We start from the raw sequence: 18937 nt of genomic DNA on the forward strand, positions 1-18937 counted from the left end.
GGCGATTTGAAATAATAATTGGTCTTATTTAGAAATCAAACTTTTTATTAGAGCAAAGCGAGCAGATGAATTAATACGAGCAACATATAAATTAAATGTTTGAGTCAAGGCAACTGCTAAGAAACATCATACTCAAATCCCCATTTGCTATCAGATTCTCATTCGATACAGTTTCTGCTGTAAAGTAATGGCACTGTCTTGGTGATCATCATGTGACAAGTTAGGCCCTGCGAACAGTTTGGAAAAATAAAAACCATAATTAAACATTATGACAACAATTTAATCAAATGAGAACCTGCTAGCAAGTGGCATCATTCAAATTCGAATGTTAACAGATTCAACTTGCTCATATTTGATTTCAGGCTCTTTCTTCACAGGCAGCAGAACAAAAGGTTCAGATTTGATATGGATAAGACGTTTAACATCTTTCACATCTTCTTCCTCTTTTTTGACAGTCTGCACTTTAATGGGCATTGCAGGACGTGTAAGAGGGACGTATTTAACGTCAGCAGGCATTTCCTGCTGTTCCATGCACTGCCTCTTAGCCATTGCAACTCGCTCATTCAGCTCACTGCCAATAGCGGAGCGAATTTGCTGAGCATTCTGCTCACGCTGAACGTCAAAGGTAAAGCCATTACCTTGTCGACGCTGTGCAGCAGGCACTGGGCTATGGTGTTGCAACAGTGGATTCTGCATGTAAGTGCCAGCTGGAGACATCAACGACGGAGACGCCGCATCAGATGCTGATATTGTTTAGTTAATAGGTGCGAATATTATGATAAAAACATTCTTACCATGTGGCACAGCCCATTGGGCGGCAAAGCCATGTGCGGCAGCATTGGCTTCCTGCTGTTGTTCAATGCGAGTCAGAATTCTTGCTGCCACATCCTCATCCTCGTCTTCATCCTCTTCTTGTCCTGATGTGCAGTATGATGAAAGAGATTGACCACCCTGTGAATGTACAAAAGGTCTTTGAATCACAACTTGAAAATCTTAAATTGAAATTTAGAAACAAGGATGCGACAGATTTGCTTAAATTGCTAATGAGTTACTAGGTTGGCCCATGTGCTAAACATTAAAACTATGTTAGTTTTCTGCAAGTGACAAATGAATATCAAATTGCATGCTGTCCCTTCAGTTAAAAATTAATACACCACCTGAACAGGAATTAATTCATCCAAAGAGAATTCTGTATTCAATGGCTCAGTCTTGTGCATGTACGCTGGGTACAAAGACCTCTCTGGAACAGGCTACAAAGTTCATATAGAAATACAATCTATTTTATGTAATTATTATATACCTTGGCAAGAATGTTACTCATGTTAGTCACAGCAATGGTTGGTTTTTTGTATCGCTGCAGAGGCACACTTGCAAACGAATCTGAAACGAAATCATGTTACATAGGGGTAAACTCTGTTACTATTAGTATCTTTGTGACGTGCCGAGATGAAACTGTCTGTAAAAATGATGTATAAGAGACGGAATGAAATTTGAATGTATTTTAATTATTACTGCTATAAGTAAATAAGGCTCTCTTTTAATGAAATAAATTATATGAGAGCAGATGCTTGAGACAAATGATATTCCCAAGGCCATGCAGCTGCCCCTAGGTGTTTACCTGTTGTGGTTGCCACTGACTGGACATCATCATCAAGCTCCTGTAATAAATAAGTTATGTATGGGATGTACATGAAAAGTTCCCACAAATGTTTACCTCCATTCTGTTAGCACCAGCCCTGTTCCGCATGTAGTCATACTCAGGAGTCTGATTCATATCAAACACACCATACGGACCCTGGAGACATAAAGTTTGGTACAGTAATTATTCTACCCCCTATAAATGAATACCATCATCTCGCTTCTATGACAAGTGTTAACCGGAGATTCAGGGAGCATTGTGCTTGAGGCTTTGTGCCCTGCCAGGTCCAGGACAGAATCAATGTCAAGGCTTTTTTTCTGGAAGCAAATCCAGATTAAGAAAAGCGATGCAAAATATAATTGTAAGCGAGAATACCAGCGATCTCAGAGTACTGATTGAAGAGGAACTAATGATGCTGCTTGTGTCATCATCATCGTCATCATACATGCTCCTTAGTTTCTGTGGCATCTTCACAACTGATCGAGAGTTGCTTTGGGAAGCAGAGAATTCTGGAGCAACAGGTGGATGAAAAGGAGGTGCATCTGGATGCAATTGCTTTCTTGAAACTGGAACCGCTGGAGCAATTGCAGGTTTCACTTCGCTCCCAAAACTGTCCGCATCTGTTATGAAAAATTAACAATTAGTTTATTAAAGCAAGGAGTTCTACTTAGATTTACTTTAGAAATCAGGGTTTCTTAAAAAAGCCTTGCATTATATATCCACTACGATTGCAGGCAATCATAATTTAATATAACAATTAGCGAGGCACACAATTTAATTCTTTTACAAGTCAAACATACCTGGCGGTTCAAAGTGTGCAAGGTCCTCAGCACTTGTTAAGTGCTTTTCATCAATGAGAGGATCCTCATCCAGCAGCTCTTGCTGGGGTCTGTTTAGGAAAATAGGGCGTGAAGTGCGAATGGTGATGTTCATGTTATTTGTCGCATAGTGCCTCCACCTCTGTCTCTTCACTCCAAGCAAGTTGCAGCAGTAATTAGAGATGGTGTAACTCATTCTGATCGACCAAGATTTGCTGCAATGTTCCCGGCAATCTTGTTCCTCATGAAACTGAAAGTTTTAAAGGTTGAAAACACTTCAAGAACCAAGTGTGGGAATATCTTTCTTTTACCTGGCAAGCGATTTCTGGTGCCTGGGAGTAATAGTCGTAATGAAATTTGTTGTAGATCAGATTTTCATTCTCTGCAAACTGGCAAGCCTCCAATTCTTCTGGAATGTCAGCATTGCCAAGTTTGACGCTCTGAATAATGTTTTTCAGGATGACGTGCATCAAATACTCGATGGGATACACGTTTAGCAGAGGGATAGGAGATTCAGCTGAGATACATTATTTGTGTTCAATGTTTAAATTTTATGCTGAACTCAAATTATACCTGAGGGCATGCAACAAGCTTGCACAGAATTGATACACTTCCCTGTCAAGTCAGCAACACCATGAACAGTGTAAACAGGGGGAAACTGAATGTCAGCCAAATCTTCCAATTCACCGTTCAGTGGCTTCTGTATCAAGTTAAGTATAATGAAGTACATTTTAAAATCATTGCTGGTGCAATTATTACGTTTGGCATCAGGAACTGCAGAAACTCTCGATAAACCTTGCGAGCATCAGTCTCTCCTAATCCTTCTGCTGGGGCAGGGATCTTGTGAAGGGTGGCAGAGTTTTGGTAAGCGTCAGCAGCATAGCCAAGAGGGATTGGGCCTAATGATTGAATGATTGTGTCACCAAATCCATTTGGGGAACAGTACCTAACTTACGGATGTTCAAAATCACACTGTACGCATCCATCACTCCTTCTTTGATGCTATACCTACAGACTGCCAACTCGCAAGGAACGACAATGCCGCTGGATGTGAGGACATGCGAATTAGCATGGACAAAGTAAAATTCAGCTGTCTGAAGACCTGAAAATTTGGTGTAAAAAAGGCAACTTTCAAAACAGTTAAGGTACTTGTTGCAGCATCAAGGGAGAAAATTTTCTCCTCAATATCCAAACGCGCCAATTTCATCATTTCGTTCTGGCGCTCAATTGTCTGCGACACGTCACTGTGGGGCATGCCGTACTGCTCAGTTTTGGTATCTAGACCACACCTGTTTCTCGCTCTGTTGGCCATCAATTCGAACGGCTCACGCTCTTCGATGCTCATCAACTAATAACAATAAAACGTGTTTAAATTTGTATTTTTATCATTCACATGGGAGATACAATAAGATTCAGTTGGTTAACTCACCTTCCAATCTTCTTCTGCAATTCCTTGCAGTCTTCTAAAATCTGTACATTTTCCTTGAAGCTTCGTTTTATTGTACTCCATCATGAAGTAGTAAAAGCCATTTTTCTGGATTTTTTTCTTGTTATTCTTCCCACTCTTCCGAAACATTCCTATAATTACGGTTTAATTTTACCTCAAAATATCTTGAAAAACGCATATTAAAATGTTTAAGAGTTTAAAGTCATCATTCTTTTGGCGAATTTTGTAATACTAAGAAACGATAAAATGTATGGATATAACCATTTATTTTTTTTCCATTTCTCGGTTTTGATATTTTTCTGGTTAAATGTCAGCTTGACAGCATTTCATTTGAGTTTTCGTTTTGGTAAAATTTATTCTAACAATAAGGCCTTCCCCACTCCCCATGAACGGAACTATGCAAGTATTATTGAGAAAAGAATGTTACCAATTTTCCAGGACTCCATTTTCGCTCAAGAGCCTCCTGCGGCAGATTGCACGGATTACACTAAAAACAAAATGTATGCGTGACTGAATTATTTATGTTTTGCACGATGTACATTTTTTAGAAAATAATGGAAAATTGAGTCGTGCATGGCTTGTACGTATGTACATGTACAAGCAGGAACATTATTATATGGAATTTACAGTACATAAATGAAGCTACATATTAATATGTACATAGCCTTTAAAAATTACACTTTTCGCCACGACTTTGAGTTTACGCCACCCATACGTAGATGTGTATGTAATGGGATTTTCAAAAGTACTGGCGAGAAGTGTACTCAACCCAGCAGAAAGTAATTTTTCCGTTTGTATTAATATCCACTATAATATATGAATGGTATATATTTCATACTAAAATGTGGGAAATATGTATTATGTATAATATACTATGTACATATTATGTATTTATGCACAGCTCGCTGTCATGTGATACCTATGTATTACCTGCCTTTTTACCTTCTTTGTGGGTAGATAATGGAATTCAGAAAATCAGAGTCAAGCGCTCAATAGTTCGGCATAGCATGCATTTATGTAACGCAAAAAAACCTGGAACACAAGTTTTTAAATTTCTAATATGACACAGAACTTATTAGCACATCAATACCCTCGCAAGTGAAATTGTGTATAAATATATGTATAAATTATTAAGGGTTGAAGAGCCTCTCGCAATGTGGGAAATTCGATAAGATTGAAGACACTTCTTGACTCAGTGGAGCTATGTACGTGACTATGTGTGATATCTGATAATGTACATGTACGCATAGTCAGGAAAGACATATTCTGCATTCCACTTGATCATCGGACTGCGAAAAATACAAATTCTCACCTCTCACGCCGTCTTGATTCGGGAACTGGCCAACCGTTTCTCTGCAAGTGCAAGCTCAACAAGTTAAGAATGTGAAAAAATAGTCTGTGTGGAATGTGTGTAGCGTTGGCGACGTTGGCGGAACCAGACACCAGCACAGACAGTGCTACAAACAGTGCTGGCACTGCTGGCGACAGCAAAACGATGAAGCATAAAATGATAATGCCACGCTCAGCGGCTTTTAGCACTGGAGTGGTAAATTTCTAAATTGTGCGATTTAAGCATGTTCAATCATACTCACGTCCGCCTCGCCATAATTTCAATTTTAAAATCTGACTCAATGACGGAATAAAAATGACCAGAAGTTAGAATAAATAATATTTTTATCATTAATTAAACCTTCACTTTGTAGCAGAGGATGAACGGATAAAATAATATTCGTAGCAGATATTTTATCAAATAATTGCACAAAGTAATACATTTAAAAATTTGTATGTGATTAAATGAGTGGAGGATAAGGGATGGTTCGAGAGACTGGAATAAAGAGCATTATTTCAACTTAAGATAACATTTTGTGTGGTATTTTTTCCTCCACCTTTGCGATAGCTAGAGTGACAAAAATTGTATTTAATTATTAATCATTTAATTTCAATGCCACAAATATTCCAGACTCAGAGCAAAATAAATTGCATCTATCAGTAGATTTAAAACAAACAGAGCATTTATTAATCTCAAGCCTATTGCAGATTTCCGAAATTTCACACACAACCAACACTTACAATTAGCTGACGGCTTACAAAGAGGTGAAACTTTAATTCCGAAAGCAAATATTTTAATAATTTCTTGATGCACTACGTTTTCTGAGATCATCAAATTGCCGACAAAATGAGCTTGACTCTCGTTGACTCAATCTACTCCCTAAATTTCTGTTTCCATCCACGCGTGGAGCTTAACGTTACTTCCATTTAAGATAAGTTAAAATTCTGCAATATTATTATTTGCTTTCTGACTCGTGACTTCATTGAAAGAGTATTTTTCATCTACAAATAAAAATTTATTTTCAGGAATGGATAGAAACAAAAATTTAAATAATCTTATAACAAATTGTATTTACTAACATAATTGTAGGAATTATAATGCTTATAGATGCTTTAGTTACCATAAATACAAATTAATATTTTAATGTCTACGCGAAAATTATTTTGCCAACAGTTCCATCAACAGAGGGTGCCACTGAATGGCATAATTTTAGAGATTTCCAGCCATCATATTTCTCACAGTCTCGTTGAAGGCCCTGAAAAACATTACAATGAGAAAATTGGTTGAAAAATAAGCATTTAAAAGCAAAGATATATGAAATAAGGGACTCAATTGATCCAAAATGTGGAACATAAAAACATGTTGGTTACCAGGAACACTAAGCAAGTCTTACTTTGAGCATGAAAAACATTAAAACTAACAAGACATACAAATTTTAGAAACTGTCCCTTCCAAAGTTAAACTGTTTATCTCAAGCAAAAATCAATTGTTCAAGAATATTTACTTAGAAGAAATTGGTTCACTTGGATTGTAGAACGGGTTACACACAACATCTGCATAGACACTATGCAGTCTTCTGAACATCTGAAATTAATAAAGTCAATTAATTATACGGTTACATGCATAGAGTAATTAACTTGCCATTCGCACTTCATTGTCCCTGAGTGATGTGTTGGCAGACTCGGTGACAATAACAAATTTTATTTTTGTGTTGGTAACGTATCCAAATCTAAAATAAATATGCATGTATCATATGTGTATCAATATCGCTAGAACTAATTAACATGTTGACGGTAAAATTACATTTTATGATCATCTGTTGAGTTTAGCAGGCCTAGGTACAGCTCCCTGATGTCACCACTCGCCTTGCCGTTTGCAGACATTTTCTCCTCTACTACATCCAATGCATTGTGAACTTTGTAGTGAAAATCCAATTCCATGTTTGGGTTGAGGCAGGAAACATACTTTGGAGCATTCTGCAAAACACATATATATATAGTTACAAATATTCCTATTTACTGTCATGTTTGCGCATTTTTTGTAGCAGTTTGTTTTCCATTTAATCCAACGAGAGTAAAAAAGCAAAAGCGTTTTGTATCATATAATGGTGTTTCTTACTTATTGTCTGTTATAAAATATCCAACGTTAATTATGTAGATAGCTGATAGTATTTCGAACTAATTTTTTTAAATATTGTACCAAATGGTTCATTCGTCATTCTTAATTAATTATTTCTCACGTCTTTGCCGATGACAGCAACACAAACAGCCATGGTCTAATTTTTAGCAGATGACGATGTGGATGAGAACTCAATGTTATTGTTTTTGCTGTGCTGGTGTTGATGGGGACACGCCCATTTTTGTAGTTCAATGTATCGCCGGTAGGCTACTTTTGGCGGCTCGGGAAATGATCACGATCAGACTGACCAGTGTACACGTAAAGATGGCTATCTAATAAATCTGAAAAATACTATTAAGCCTATTAAGTATATCTATAAAAGATTATTTATGCTAACTTATTTCCATTTTTTCATGTTTCAATTTTATTTTAGTAGAGTAAAATTACATATTTATTCATTTATAAAATGTTTTTTTTATCATACTAATTTCCTCAACTTAAAAATTTACAACAGAACTACATATTAAATTATGACCTACGCTTGCTTAAAACTTACACGTTTCCATTATCTCCATATAATGAGTGTGAACGACATCATATTTGTCACATTAGCACTGAACCAACCTGCTAATAACATAAAAAGACAACTCTTTCTTGATATTTTAAATTGGATTTCGTGAGTATAATAATTTAAAAGAAACAGCTAGTAACTGCAATTCTTTTAAAGTGGAGCAGGCCAACAATTATTGAAATGAATTTTTTGCTTCATTTCAATTTCTCTAGTCGCGATCCAACGGTATGCGAATTTCGGGGCAAATTTCCCTTCTGATGAAATAAAAATCATGATTTTGAACAGGGAGACATGTAGTGCTCGCTGATTGAATAGCATGTTCACTTTTGAGCTGAAATTCAATGGGACACCTAGGTTAATTTTAACTCTCTCCCAATTTCCTGAACATTCTTAAAGTAAATTATTTCAGAATTTCACACTATATTTTGAGGGTAATATAATGTTAAATAAAACAAAGTCAGTTTATTCATGTCTTTTTATTTAAAAAGGAACCATAATTGTACGCATGTCATACATCTCAATTTTGTTTCCATTTGAAAAAAAAAGGTAATTTTTTTCAATCTGTCTTGAAGAACATAAATATACAGGCGGACCATAAAGCAGTAAAATCCACACCAACCATATCGCTTCTAGATACAATATTATTATTCATTGGACTTACTGGTGGATAGAACGAGAGTGCATCCAAATCGGTTCAAGCATGTGACTGAATTCAAAAAGTTTTACAACGCAAACACGGTGCAGCACAATATAGTTAAATTGCAAGAACACGACGTGAGTAAGTGAGATGAGGCAACCGTGCAGTAGGTTTTGCCTACTGCTTCTTATAATTAGACAATGAAAGATGGTTTTAAATTAATGCTATATTATTATATATAATGAAAAATGGTATGTTTGATATGGTATTCTTTGATAACGTGCATTAAAAACTAACGAAAAATGACAAGAAAACCACATTTTAACCTTTGGGGGTTTTCAACGTAACGTAATAATAAAAGTAAGCTAATGACGTTAGCAAAGTAATAGTATATCACACACGAATATAATATTCATTTTAATGCGGCTCATCTGCACACACGATTGCATAAATTATAACTTGTATAACAGAACATTGAAATGATGAGAAGAGATTTCTAAAATGCTACTCTACGAATTGAACTTGCTCATTATATCGTAAATAAAGAGTAACAGATTATCAGAATTGACACGCATTTGAGATTACTATAAATTAAGCTATTTACAATTATGTCTAAGTGCTTTGATTATCGATTGCTGGTGAGAAGTAGTGGAGGATTATATGTTATACTATAAGCGTGAAACTCAGTAAAATCACTGACTATGATTGGCTTGGTTTTGACGACCGCCCGACGCATTCGTGGTTAATGCTCGGTGCAGCGCTTTCATACACGTTGGTAACTAAATCCCCTATTGAGAAGTGCACTTGAGAAAGGCACTCTACATTTTTGGTGCAATATTTCAAACTTCCTTTAATTACAAATAACACTAAATTTACTGCAGAGACAAGGATGATAATAATTGTGGGTTAGCACAGATTATTATAAGTTTATGTACAAGTGACTACCCTGTCTCCATTTCCATTGTTAAGGCATATTAGGTGTAGGTGCCAGAAAAGCTTCTTAAATCTACAAACCGATAACTATATTCAATGCTACTTTATTTGGTATGGTTCGGTACTACAAGAAAAATACGAAGCATTTAATTTGCACTTCCCAGAATATTAGCAAAGGAACTTAGTTTAAAAAAATAAAATAAAAATAAAACCAAACAGGCCGCTAGAAACGTTAAAGAAAAGGCTCTGACGCACGGGCCCCTTCAGATATCAGGTATTATAGTCCCTAAAGAACGCTACATAAGATCGGACTGATTGCATGGACGAAGATGAGGCCGATTTACCGCTGGCTGGGCAGTCCCAGGAGCGCGGCCGCGTCGTCAGCTGACCTGGACAGCATATTGTCGATCATGTCACGGTCAAATCCAAGCAGATTGCCAATGAGATCAGATCCTACTTCGTTGGACTCACGGACCACCTGAGCACCAGGTTGGGGCCCTTCGGGCGCTGTCGGGAACGGGCTCCAGTGCCGGTGACTTCTTCTAGAGTTGTTGTCGTCGTCACTGTTGTGGTTGCTGACGGCGGCGGACATCGCGCGCTGCACCTCCTGAGGCGGGTGCTTCTTGCGGTGGCGCAGCATGCTGTGCTTCAGGGTGAACTTGCGGAGGCAGACGTCGCAAAAAAACGGACGCTCGCCAGTGTGGGTGCGCATGTGTCGGCGGAGGTCTTCAGCCGACCAAAAGCGACGCATGCAAAAAGCACACATTACCTGCAACAAATAAAGCGCGAGGTAAGCAACAAGTTTTTTACGCTACATAGGGGGGTTGTAATGCCTTCATTCATTGAGGGAAAATATGTTGTAAAGAACACTTTGATTATTTTGTATGAGGCAGCAGTCAATGATGACTCTGATGACGGATAATGATTACTCAAGCAATTATTGCTGAGTTGTGAAAGTGGCTTTAAAAAGATGTCCTCAAAAAACAAGGTTTTAAAATTATGAACAGATTATTAAAATGTATGATAAAAATGGGGCTTGAGGCAATCATTACATTGGTTCAATCATTACTGTTCCTATTTTGTCTGGACAGAGCAGAATTTCTTGAGGGCAGATAACTATCAGGTTTGATTTTATAGACCTTGAAAGATGAGTTACAACCAAACTGACTTTAAAGAATATGAAAAATCTGAGTATTACGATTGGGTTTAATTCCTCTACTCATCTGGGGAACCAAGGATCTGAATCCAATAATTGATTAATAAATAACACAACCAGGAATGATTTTGATATACAATATTAAACATTTTAAAGGGCTAGTCCCATTTTTAGTAGGCATTAATTCCTGACAAAACTCAGATTTAATTGTATGAACTTCTCCTGGGGTTTGAAATAAGTATGAAAAATTACAATTTAAGATAAAATAAAAAAGATGCACATCCTACCTTTCGGTTAGCGTAGTCTGGAAATTTGCCTCGAAGATTTTCGAGGGTTTCGTCGGTGTCAACGTTATTATTGTTGACGGCCGATGGATGGTCCTCAGCGTTGAGATCCAGGGCGCCCTTGTTCACCAGCACTTTGTACTCATCGTTGTGCTCGAGCTTGATGTGTTCGAGCGCTTCAGTCCGCTCGGCGTAGCTGTTCTCGCAGAGATGGCACTTAAACGGCAGGTCCGAGTGGCTCTCAAGGTGCGTGGTGAGACGCGCCTCACTCGAGAACGTCTGGTTGCACTTGTAGCAGGTGAGGCTGGCCGAGGAGCCGGCCGGCAGCTCGCTCGGCGAGCGGCTGCTCTCGCTGCACGACGGCTGCGGCAACTCGGGCGTGGCGCGGGGGCTGCTGTCTGTGGCGCTCAGCACGGCAGTTTCCTTGCCACTGCTGGGTGGCGTGGCCGACGTGCTGGTGGCTGTCGGCGATGAGTTGCACTTATCTGGGTGCTTGGTGCTCATGTGCTTGCGCAAATTTCGATCGCTGCTGAACGTCGAGCTGGGGCACAGGACGCACTTGAAGGGCCGTTCTGGCACGTTGCGGCTCAGGTGCAAATGGCTCTCGTCGCTGCTCGATGGCGGCAGCGGCAGTGCGGGTGCTGCCACAGGGGTCGACGGTGGCGACGCAATGTTGGCCTCCTTGTCCTTGCCGTTCTTCTTTGAGTGTTTGCGTAGCAGGTGGCGGTCACAGTTGGACTTGGTGGTGAAAAGTAGCGGGCAGTGGGCGCACTTGAACGGCTTTTGCCCGGTGTGCGTCAGGATGTGCCTGCGCAGTGAACTCGACCACGGGAACTTGCGGTTGCAGTAAGGGCAGATGACTCGGTTAGGTGCCGTCGAGTACGCGCTCTTTTTCTTGCCGGGGCTGCTGGGAGGAGCACTTAGCGCGTGGTTGCCTCCTCGGCCTTCGTCCCCGCTTGTGGTCTGACCCTCGCCGCTGCTTGAGCCGTCGTCCAACACGCCCTCGTCTATGTCGTCGCCCTCCATAAAGCCCTCTTCCTCCTCCTCGTCCTCGTCGTCTTGGCCTGGGAAGTAATGCTGGAAGCTCTGAGCAGTCACGTTGACCACCAAGCGAGACACGCTGGCTAAGTCGGTTTCGGGCTGCTCTTTGCTTTTCGGCTGCTCATCAATCACTAGCTCTGGCTCGTCTTCCTCCATCTCCCGCTCCATGGGAGCATCATCGTCTTTATCAGCAGCGCAATTTAGCTTGTTCTTTAGCTGGTGGGAAAGCGCCAATTTCACCTCTTCAGAGATTCGTGGCTCGGCATTAGATGCTGCGGAAAAATAAAATTGAATTTAATTGATTTGAATTGTATCCAATTTCAGAAATTATAACCGACTTTATATACTCAAAAATGTTTAACCCTATTGAACATACTTTGTATTTGAAGAGTACTTTTTCAAATTGTCCCCAGCTTGACCTTAAATGAAGGTATCATTTAGAGCTTGTTTTATTTTAAGTTTAAATTTAATTAAAAATAACAAGAGGTTTAATTTTTTTACGTTTCTAGCAATATTCTTCATGATTTTCGTAGTTCCCGCGTCATGCAAATTTTAAATTTGATAATTAACTCACCACTGTCACTTGCAACTGGGGCATTGAACGCGAGAGGCGCCGGATCGGCAGGCATGGCAGTCAGGCTAGTTGGTGAGGATCGTCGTCCGCCTCGCGGCCGCTTCTTCCAGCACTGTGGATGCTGCTGCTTCACGTGGCGCTCCATGTTTGACCTAAGAGTGAAGCGCGCGTGGCAGTGTGGGCATACAAAGGGTCGCTCAGTGCGATAGCGCCTCTGCTTCTGCTTGGGCATGAGCACTCCGTTCTTGATCACCACCACGCCGGGCGAGTTGCTCTTTGCCACCGCCTCGCTGGGCGACGGCTTTGCTTGCGGCAGCACAGGCGACTTGACCCTGGAAGGCTCGACAACTGTCGCCGGGGGCTTGCGAAGGGAGTCGAGGACCAGCGATCCACCTGAGCTCAGTTGGAGACCACGCAGCAGTTGCTTCTGGGCCTCTTCCAGCGAGGACATCTGCGCGACCTGGGGCGGCGGTGGGGGTGGCTGCGCGGCGAGCTGCATGTTGTGCAAGAAGGGCAGCAGGGGCAGCATGCTGTCAGGGTACGGCGACCTTCCATTCATGTATGAAAACCGGCTCAGCAGAGGCGGCGTGAAGTACTGCGGATGCGGTGCAGGGAAGTATGGAATGTGCTGAACTTGAGGAATGTGAGGTGGAATGAGAGGTATGTTGTGCTTCGGCTTGGTGAGATCTTCCGGCTCTTCTTGGACGGTCAATGGCGCCTTTGGTATGGTGGAGGAGACAGAGGCCGAAGGGGCCGGCTTCTTGCTGAGATCTAGAACGTCGTCGACGCTAAGGTCGAGAGCGGTTGCCGTTGGAGGAGAAATGCTATCCCTGCTGGAGCTGGAGCTGCAGCGACGAGGAGAGTTGTCTGTAACAATAATTCACAAAAAATTTAAATAAAATGACGTGATATTGGAACAGATTCACTAATTTGTGGATTATAAGTTAAAATAATATTCAATTACTTTTAAGGCAAGTAATGTTACATGAAATGTTTAATTCTTATGAAAAACATCTGAAATTATAAGTGCAACAATGCCAAAATTTCTAAAAAAATTAATTTTAATAAGGGAGTTTTTTTAATTTTCAAATAAGAATCTTGAATTTAATTATTGAAAAATATTTTTGGGCAGTGTGACTTCCGAATTCTGCAATGCAACAAGACATGGTACGTGGTCCAACCCACAGATAAAATCACATTCACTAAAACAGAAAAAAGAAAATCACTACTCACAAGGTGACATCAGCAACTTTTTCTCGTCCTCCATCTCTTCAGGGTCAGCTCCTAGCCTGACTAGGTCAGCGGCAGAGAAGGTGGGGTGCTCAATGGCAACGTGGCTGAGGGCTGCTACCCTGGTAGGAAAAGGTCTGTCGCACTTGGCGCACTCATGAGGCTTATCAGGCTGAACGCCGCCCTCCGGAGTGCATTGGATAGAGTTTCTGATATCTTCCCTGTTGTCCAGTTGGTGCTTGACACGCAGGTGACGCTCGCAGTTGGCCTTGGTGGTGAAGGCGTAGTGGCAGAGGCGGCACATGAACGGCCTCTCTCCATTGTGACTCCGCATGTGCTGCACCAGGGAGTTTTTTTCGTCGTACTTGGCGATGCACATGTTGCATTGGTAAGGGCCCCCCTTTTCGAAATGGATTCTGCTGTGACCCTTGAGCGCCCGCAAGTTGGGAAAGACCATGGTGCACAGGCGGCACGGGAATTCTCCCTTGAGTTTCATCTGGCGCAGACTTTCATCAGAGGACGAAGAGGTCGATTTCTCCAGCTCTCCTTCGACTGGCTCTTCTTTGTTTTCAGTGAATTTAGAGTGGTTAGACAGCTCGCTGATAGACCGGACTTTGATGCTTGGGGACGGCGTAGACGACGGGCTTTTTGTTTGCAGGTCAAGGCCGGCAAAAAAGTCCTCCTTCTGTTCTTCATACTGCAGCTTGCGCCTGGAGTACATCAGTTCTTTGGAAGCAGCGTTGAGAGCTGCTGCGGCAGAGTGCGCGGAATCCACGTGCATTCTCAGCGAGGCATCGGATGGAAAAGCCCGCTCGCACTCCTTACATTGGAACCAGCCCTCTTTTGAGCGCTCTATATACGCCGCCGCGATCAAAGGGAATTTGCTGGTTGAGAAGTCCACAAAGTCGAGACCATTCAACCCCTTCAGGGATTTTCTATTATTTTCACCAGCAGTTACCGAGTCGTCTCCATGGGCGGCATATCGGTGCAGATTGAGCTCTCGCACTCCATCGAAGGTGAGGGTGCACTTGCCGCACAGCAATCTTGAGCCAGAGTCAGATGGCGGAGAGAGGCTGCGTCTCTTTGCTGGAATTCCATGATTTGCGTCGCCATTTGACTTCCTGGAAGCAATTTTTTTATAAATTTCATTTATTTGATGGTAAATCAAAGATCAATAAATCGTGTGCTAAATTGGTAAATAAATTTTGCGCAATCACTATTTTCTTTTTTCCAAAGAGGCACAATTTTTCATCAATTTGAATGATTAATATAGCAAAAAATGTTTTCAATAAATGTAATTTTTACTTAATGGCAAAGCTGCAAAATTTCTGTTTTTCTACAAAATAAAAAGGATAAATCATTCAACCAGGCAGCAAACATTAATATAAAATTTTTCAAACAACGCAAACCTCTTTTTGTTGCACTTGTTTTCATCGCTGCTATCGCTGTCATTATTATTGACGCTGCAGTTGTTATTATTGTTGTGGGTGCGCATGTGGCGGTGCATGTTGCCGTTGGTGGTGAACGTCTGTCCGCAGATGCTGCATTGGAACGGTCTCTCTCCCGAGTGCACCAACATGTGCCTGTCCAGCGAGCTGGACGAGCTCAGCGTCTTCTGGCAGATGCTGCAGCCAAAGCCCTTGCTGTTGTTATTCTGGTTGAGCGGCGTGCTGCTGTTGCTGCTGCTGCCGCCACAGCTAGAGGACGCTATGTTGTGACTCCTGATGTGCAGGGTGAAGTCGTGTTGCTGGTCGAAGCTGATGTTGCACACTGGACACACATGCTTGGAGCCATCATCTTCGCCCTCGGTACACACCTCGCTTGAGCTAGCGTCTGAGGGTGAGGGACATTTTTGAGATAGCTCCTGCGGTTTTAAGCGTTCGTCAATAGGGTTCTGGAAAGGGAGGGAAAACAAGAGTTAAAAAATTAATACACGAACCATCTATTTGTTTATCAAATTAAAAATAAGCATGGACCATATTTACTTTTAACAAAGACTTTAATGCGATTTGTAAGCCCAGGATCATTGAATTACTGAATTGTTTAGTTTATTAATCAAAAAGTTAAAATCAATTGAAAAGCCCTTTACCACCTAACAGTCAATTTATTTTGACTCATAATAAAACGTTAATTATTGCTGATCGATGGCAGGCGCCGGTAGCGATTATTAACAAGGCGTTCACAGTTGACATCCGGCGAAAGACGCACACGCTGCTTACCTGAGATCGTTTATACGCGCGCCAGGGTTTCCGCTTCCTGGCGCCTGTCATTTTGGGGGGTGCCTGATCGACTACCGCGCTGGGCATCGGCATCGGCTCGTCTGCCGGCTGCATCAAGTCGGTTTCCAAAGGGCTGGAGCCCTTGAGCGACTCGGGCGGCGAGGAGAGAGGGCTGCTGGACACCAGTTGCGGTCCCGTCGTGTTGAGGCTCGTGTCTTGACTCAGGTCGGTCGAGCTGGGGCTGCTGCGAGTCTCAGGCGAGGACGAATCTACGGGCAAACGGCGACAAATGTGAGCAGAGCGTGACATTATTGCTCAATCGATTAGCATAACAATTTAGCAACTTGTGCGAGAAAAAGAAAGAGAAATTACAGTAAGCGGAGAGGAAACTGGCGTTTCGTCGAATTAAGAATGGCTTTGACATGCTTTAAATGGACCGCAACATCCTTTTGCTGTCTCCCCGTGTGTACAGTGTGAATGCATGTTTAGACATCAGAAACCGTGCGGTCGAACTGCGAGTGTGTTTTGGTGCCATTCCCGATAACTGGGACGGGGCGCATTATCTTCGTTTTACGCACACTCACGGACAATTATCGTGGCTGCCATTGTCTTGACAATGGCGGCAGAAAAAGTTTTGCAATTCGCGGTGTGAAAAACGAGAACAGACTGCTGATAAAAAGTGGCACTAGATATTTGTGATCGGACACAAAGGGCGGAAGGGTGTGCGCGTTCAGATGCAGATGGTGTCAGGAGGCGCGCGAACGAAAGTGTTTAAGAGACGTGTCATCGCCGCCAGGCTAATTGTAATATCAACAGTGGGTTGTGACCCATTAATATCCTAGATTAAATGTTAGATAAAGCGCATCACGATATAAAAATGCGGCATCTTCTCAGGAATTTCTCGAGATAATTCCGCAGCGAATATTTTGGCAGCTGGAATCCAGCATCTGCGGGCCGCTCATCATTGGAATTATTTCCCTGTGTTGCAAACTTGGAGCATGCAAGTGCCAGCTCGAACGGAAAACTCAATTTGCATGCACTCGTTCGGATCGATCTGCGGCAAACGTGTAACGGCGAATGAAAGTGTGAAAAATCGCTTAAGAGACGCACGGCAGCGTTTTCAAGCAGATAAACCTACTGACTTTGCTGTAGGCATGTGTGCGAGATCTATTTTTCTTTTCTCAACTCAATGCATGGATAGCGAAAGATGAGGCAGGAGGAGTAACGCGTGAATACGCATTCAGAGCGTGTCTCTTCGAATATACGACGTCAGCAGAAGTCAGAAGTATCTACTTTTTTCCATCCTAGGCCCGGTCGACTCAAATCGCGTTTATTTTCGATCTGGGGAACTAGAGCAAATTTGTAAGCGAGATGAGATGTTTCGCTTCATCTCTCCCGCGTAATAAAAAGCATTGACTGAGATGCAACAAGTTTTGGCTGCTAAGCAGGTTGCATAGTTCGCAATCAGTTGTGCAGACGGTGCCCGAGAACTAATACGGATTTTTATCAGGATGAGCGCCTTCAAAACATTCTGTTTTGACTTCTAAATTGATTTTCTTGTTTGGAACCACTTAAAGGACCCATTAGTGACATCCCGAGAATCTTTATCTTTAAACCTCATTTTTCCGTAAAGTATTTTAGTGGTAATGGACCTACAAATATAATTTTGCATTTTTCAATGTGGGCCGCAAATAAATCAACGTGCATGGTGTCGATTGCAATGCGGCGTTTGTGTTGAAATTTGAAAAAAAGCGTCTCTTTCGATAAAGAACGGTTTTCAAATCTGGTCATTAAAAACAAATAAAGCAATTATGCGTAATACACGCAGGGCTGAAGTGTGTTTATATCAGAGCAATCATTTGGGAAATGACGAAAAGATATCAAGTTGTGCAACTACACATTTAAATTTGATTTCTTAACAGGAAACTCTAAACTTTTCCATCATTTCAAAGAATGCAGATTCGGAAGTTTACAAAATTGATCACTTAATAAACACGTTAATTCCACCTTCTAGATAAATATTTCCATGATTAAAGAGATCAAGGTAACGTGTCTCATTTTAATGCGCTTGATACTTTAGGGCACGGCGCATTCCAATTATATATTTCAGATCAAATTAATTGGAAATCAACTCATCGCTATCAGCAGACAAACACACACACGAATCAAATTAAGCTTTCCAACCTCAATAATTAATTCCGAACAAAGCAAGCACACTACAGTGCTGTGCCGGTGAATACAATGAGGCTTATTCATTTCTTTCCTCATTTGCCACAAACGGGTTGACACCTTTTTAGCCTCTGCGCCGCGCTCTTAATACTTTTTTCCATTCTTTCCGCTCTCACTTGCGCTGAGTAAATAAAATATATATAAAGAGACAAACAAGCTCTTCTCGAACACCATTATTTACAAACAAAAAGGAACGACCACGTGGCTGAGAGGAGGCGAGCAGGTATATATTAATTAGATGACGCATCCTCACAGCATTTTGCATGCCTCCGTCGTTACAATATTTCAACTCGCGCACGCAGCATCAGAGCGAGCGAGGGAAATATGATGAGTAAGTCAATACGGACCGAGAGGGATTTAGGAGAAAAACAAGATTTTTTGTCTGTCGCAATAGATCGAGATGTAGAAGTATATTGTGTGTGTGAGTGCTTCTCGAAATTTACGAAATAAGATGTTTACGTGTTATGTTTCAAGGAGATTTTGAGGACCACTTTACACAATATCACTGAATCGTTTTGACAATATTTTCCTGCAACTTCTTTGGTAAGCGTTAAAAGATTTTGTTTTCGAAAACAGAAATTTAGTACGGCTGTGATACAAACAATACTTGTTTTTGAAGTTGGAAAGACGGTCCATTAAGGAGATAAAGTTGGAAATATAGGGCAATGTGCGTTTCAAAGATTAAGGCTTACAGAGTATACAGAAATAAGT

General features: G+C 41.3%; 3 protein-coding genes across 9 annotated transcripts in view; all 3 read right to left on the reverse strand.

Moving 5' to 3' along the window:
• Positions 1-24: 24 nt before the first annotated feature.
• Positions 25-4936, reverse strand: mael (maelstrom). 3 transcript variants are annotated; one of them, XM_065481041.1, is made up of 18 exons: positions 4835-4936; positions 4332-4391; positions 3887-4035; positions 3607-3805; positions 3413-3559; positions 3217-3356; positions 3031-3157; positions 2769-2974; positions 2440-2707; positions 2015-2259; positions 1849-1956; positions 1715-1795; positions 1619-1658; positions 1301-1380; positions 1158-1250; positions 795-951; positions 639-743; positions 25-227 (listed from the first exon to the last, which is right to left on the reverse strand). In XM_065481041.1, exons 2-18 carry the CDS (start codon positions 4348-4350, stop codon positions 151-153), a joined length of 2241 nt encoding a protein of 746 aa, XP_065337113.1. In that variant the 5' UTR covers positions 4351-4391; positions 4835-4936; the 3' UTR covers positions 25-150. The 3 variants fall into 3 exon arrangements, with proteins under 3 accessions (XP_065337113.1, XP_065337120.1, XP_065337103.1); XM_065481048.1 differs by lacking the exon at positions 639-743; XM_065481031.1 differs by having other exon boundaries at positions 25-743.
• A 958-nt stretch (positions 4937-5894) lies between these two features.
• LOC135941155 (trafficking protein particle complex subunit 2-like protein) lies at positions 5895-7633 on the reverse strand. The gene is made up of 5 exons (XM_065486463.1): positions 7474-7633; positions 7038-7210; positions 6876-6963; positions 6739-6818; positions 5895-6489 (listed from the first exon to the last, which is right to left on the reverse strand). The coding sequence occupies exons 1-5, from the start codon at positions 7504-7506 to the stop codon at positions 6444-6446; spliced, it is 420 nt and encodes a 139-aa protein (XP_065342535.1). The 5' UTR covers positions 7507-7633; the 3' UTR covers positions 5895-6443.
• A 751-nt stretch (positions 7634-8384) lies between these two features.
• peb (pebbled) overlaps positions 8385-18937 on the reverse strand; it is a 55379-nt gene continuing 44826 nt past the window's right edge. For 4 of the 5 annotated variants that reach the window (XM_065476746.1, XM_065476721.1, XM_065476737.1 and 1 more), the window contains 6 exons: positions 15998-16266; positions 15188-15672; positions 13782-14899; positions 12549-13415; positions 10937-12246; positions 8385-10262 (listed from right to left, as the gene is read on the reverse strand). In XM_065476746.1, coding sequence (XP_065332818.1) covers positions 9834-10262; positions 10937-12246; positions 12549-13415; positions 13782-14899; positions 15188-15672; positions 15998-16266 — 4478 coding nt within the window. In that variant the 3' untranslated portion in view covers positions 8385-9833. Of the gene's footprint in view, positions 10263-10936; positions 12247-12548; positions 13416-13781; positions 14900-15187; positions 15673-15997; positions 16267-16369; positions 16865-18937 lie in introns of those variants that run through there. The other variant, XM_065476756.1, reaches the window with a different exon arrangement.

The sequence above is a fragment of the Cloeon dipterum genome, chromosome 1, assembly GCF_949628265.1.
Source record: "Cloeon dipterum chromosome 1, ieCloDipt1.1, whole genome shotgun sequence".
Taxonomy (NCBI): domain Eukaryota; kingdom Metazoa; phylum Arthropoda; class Insecta; order Ephemeroptera; family Baetidae; genus Cloeon; species Cloeon dipterum.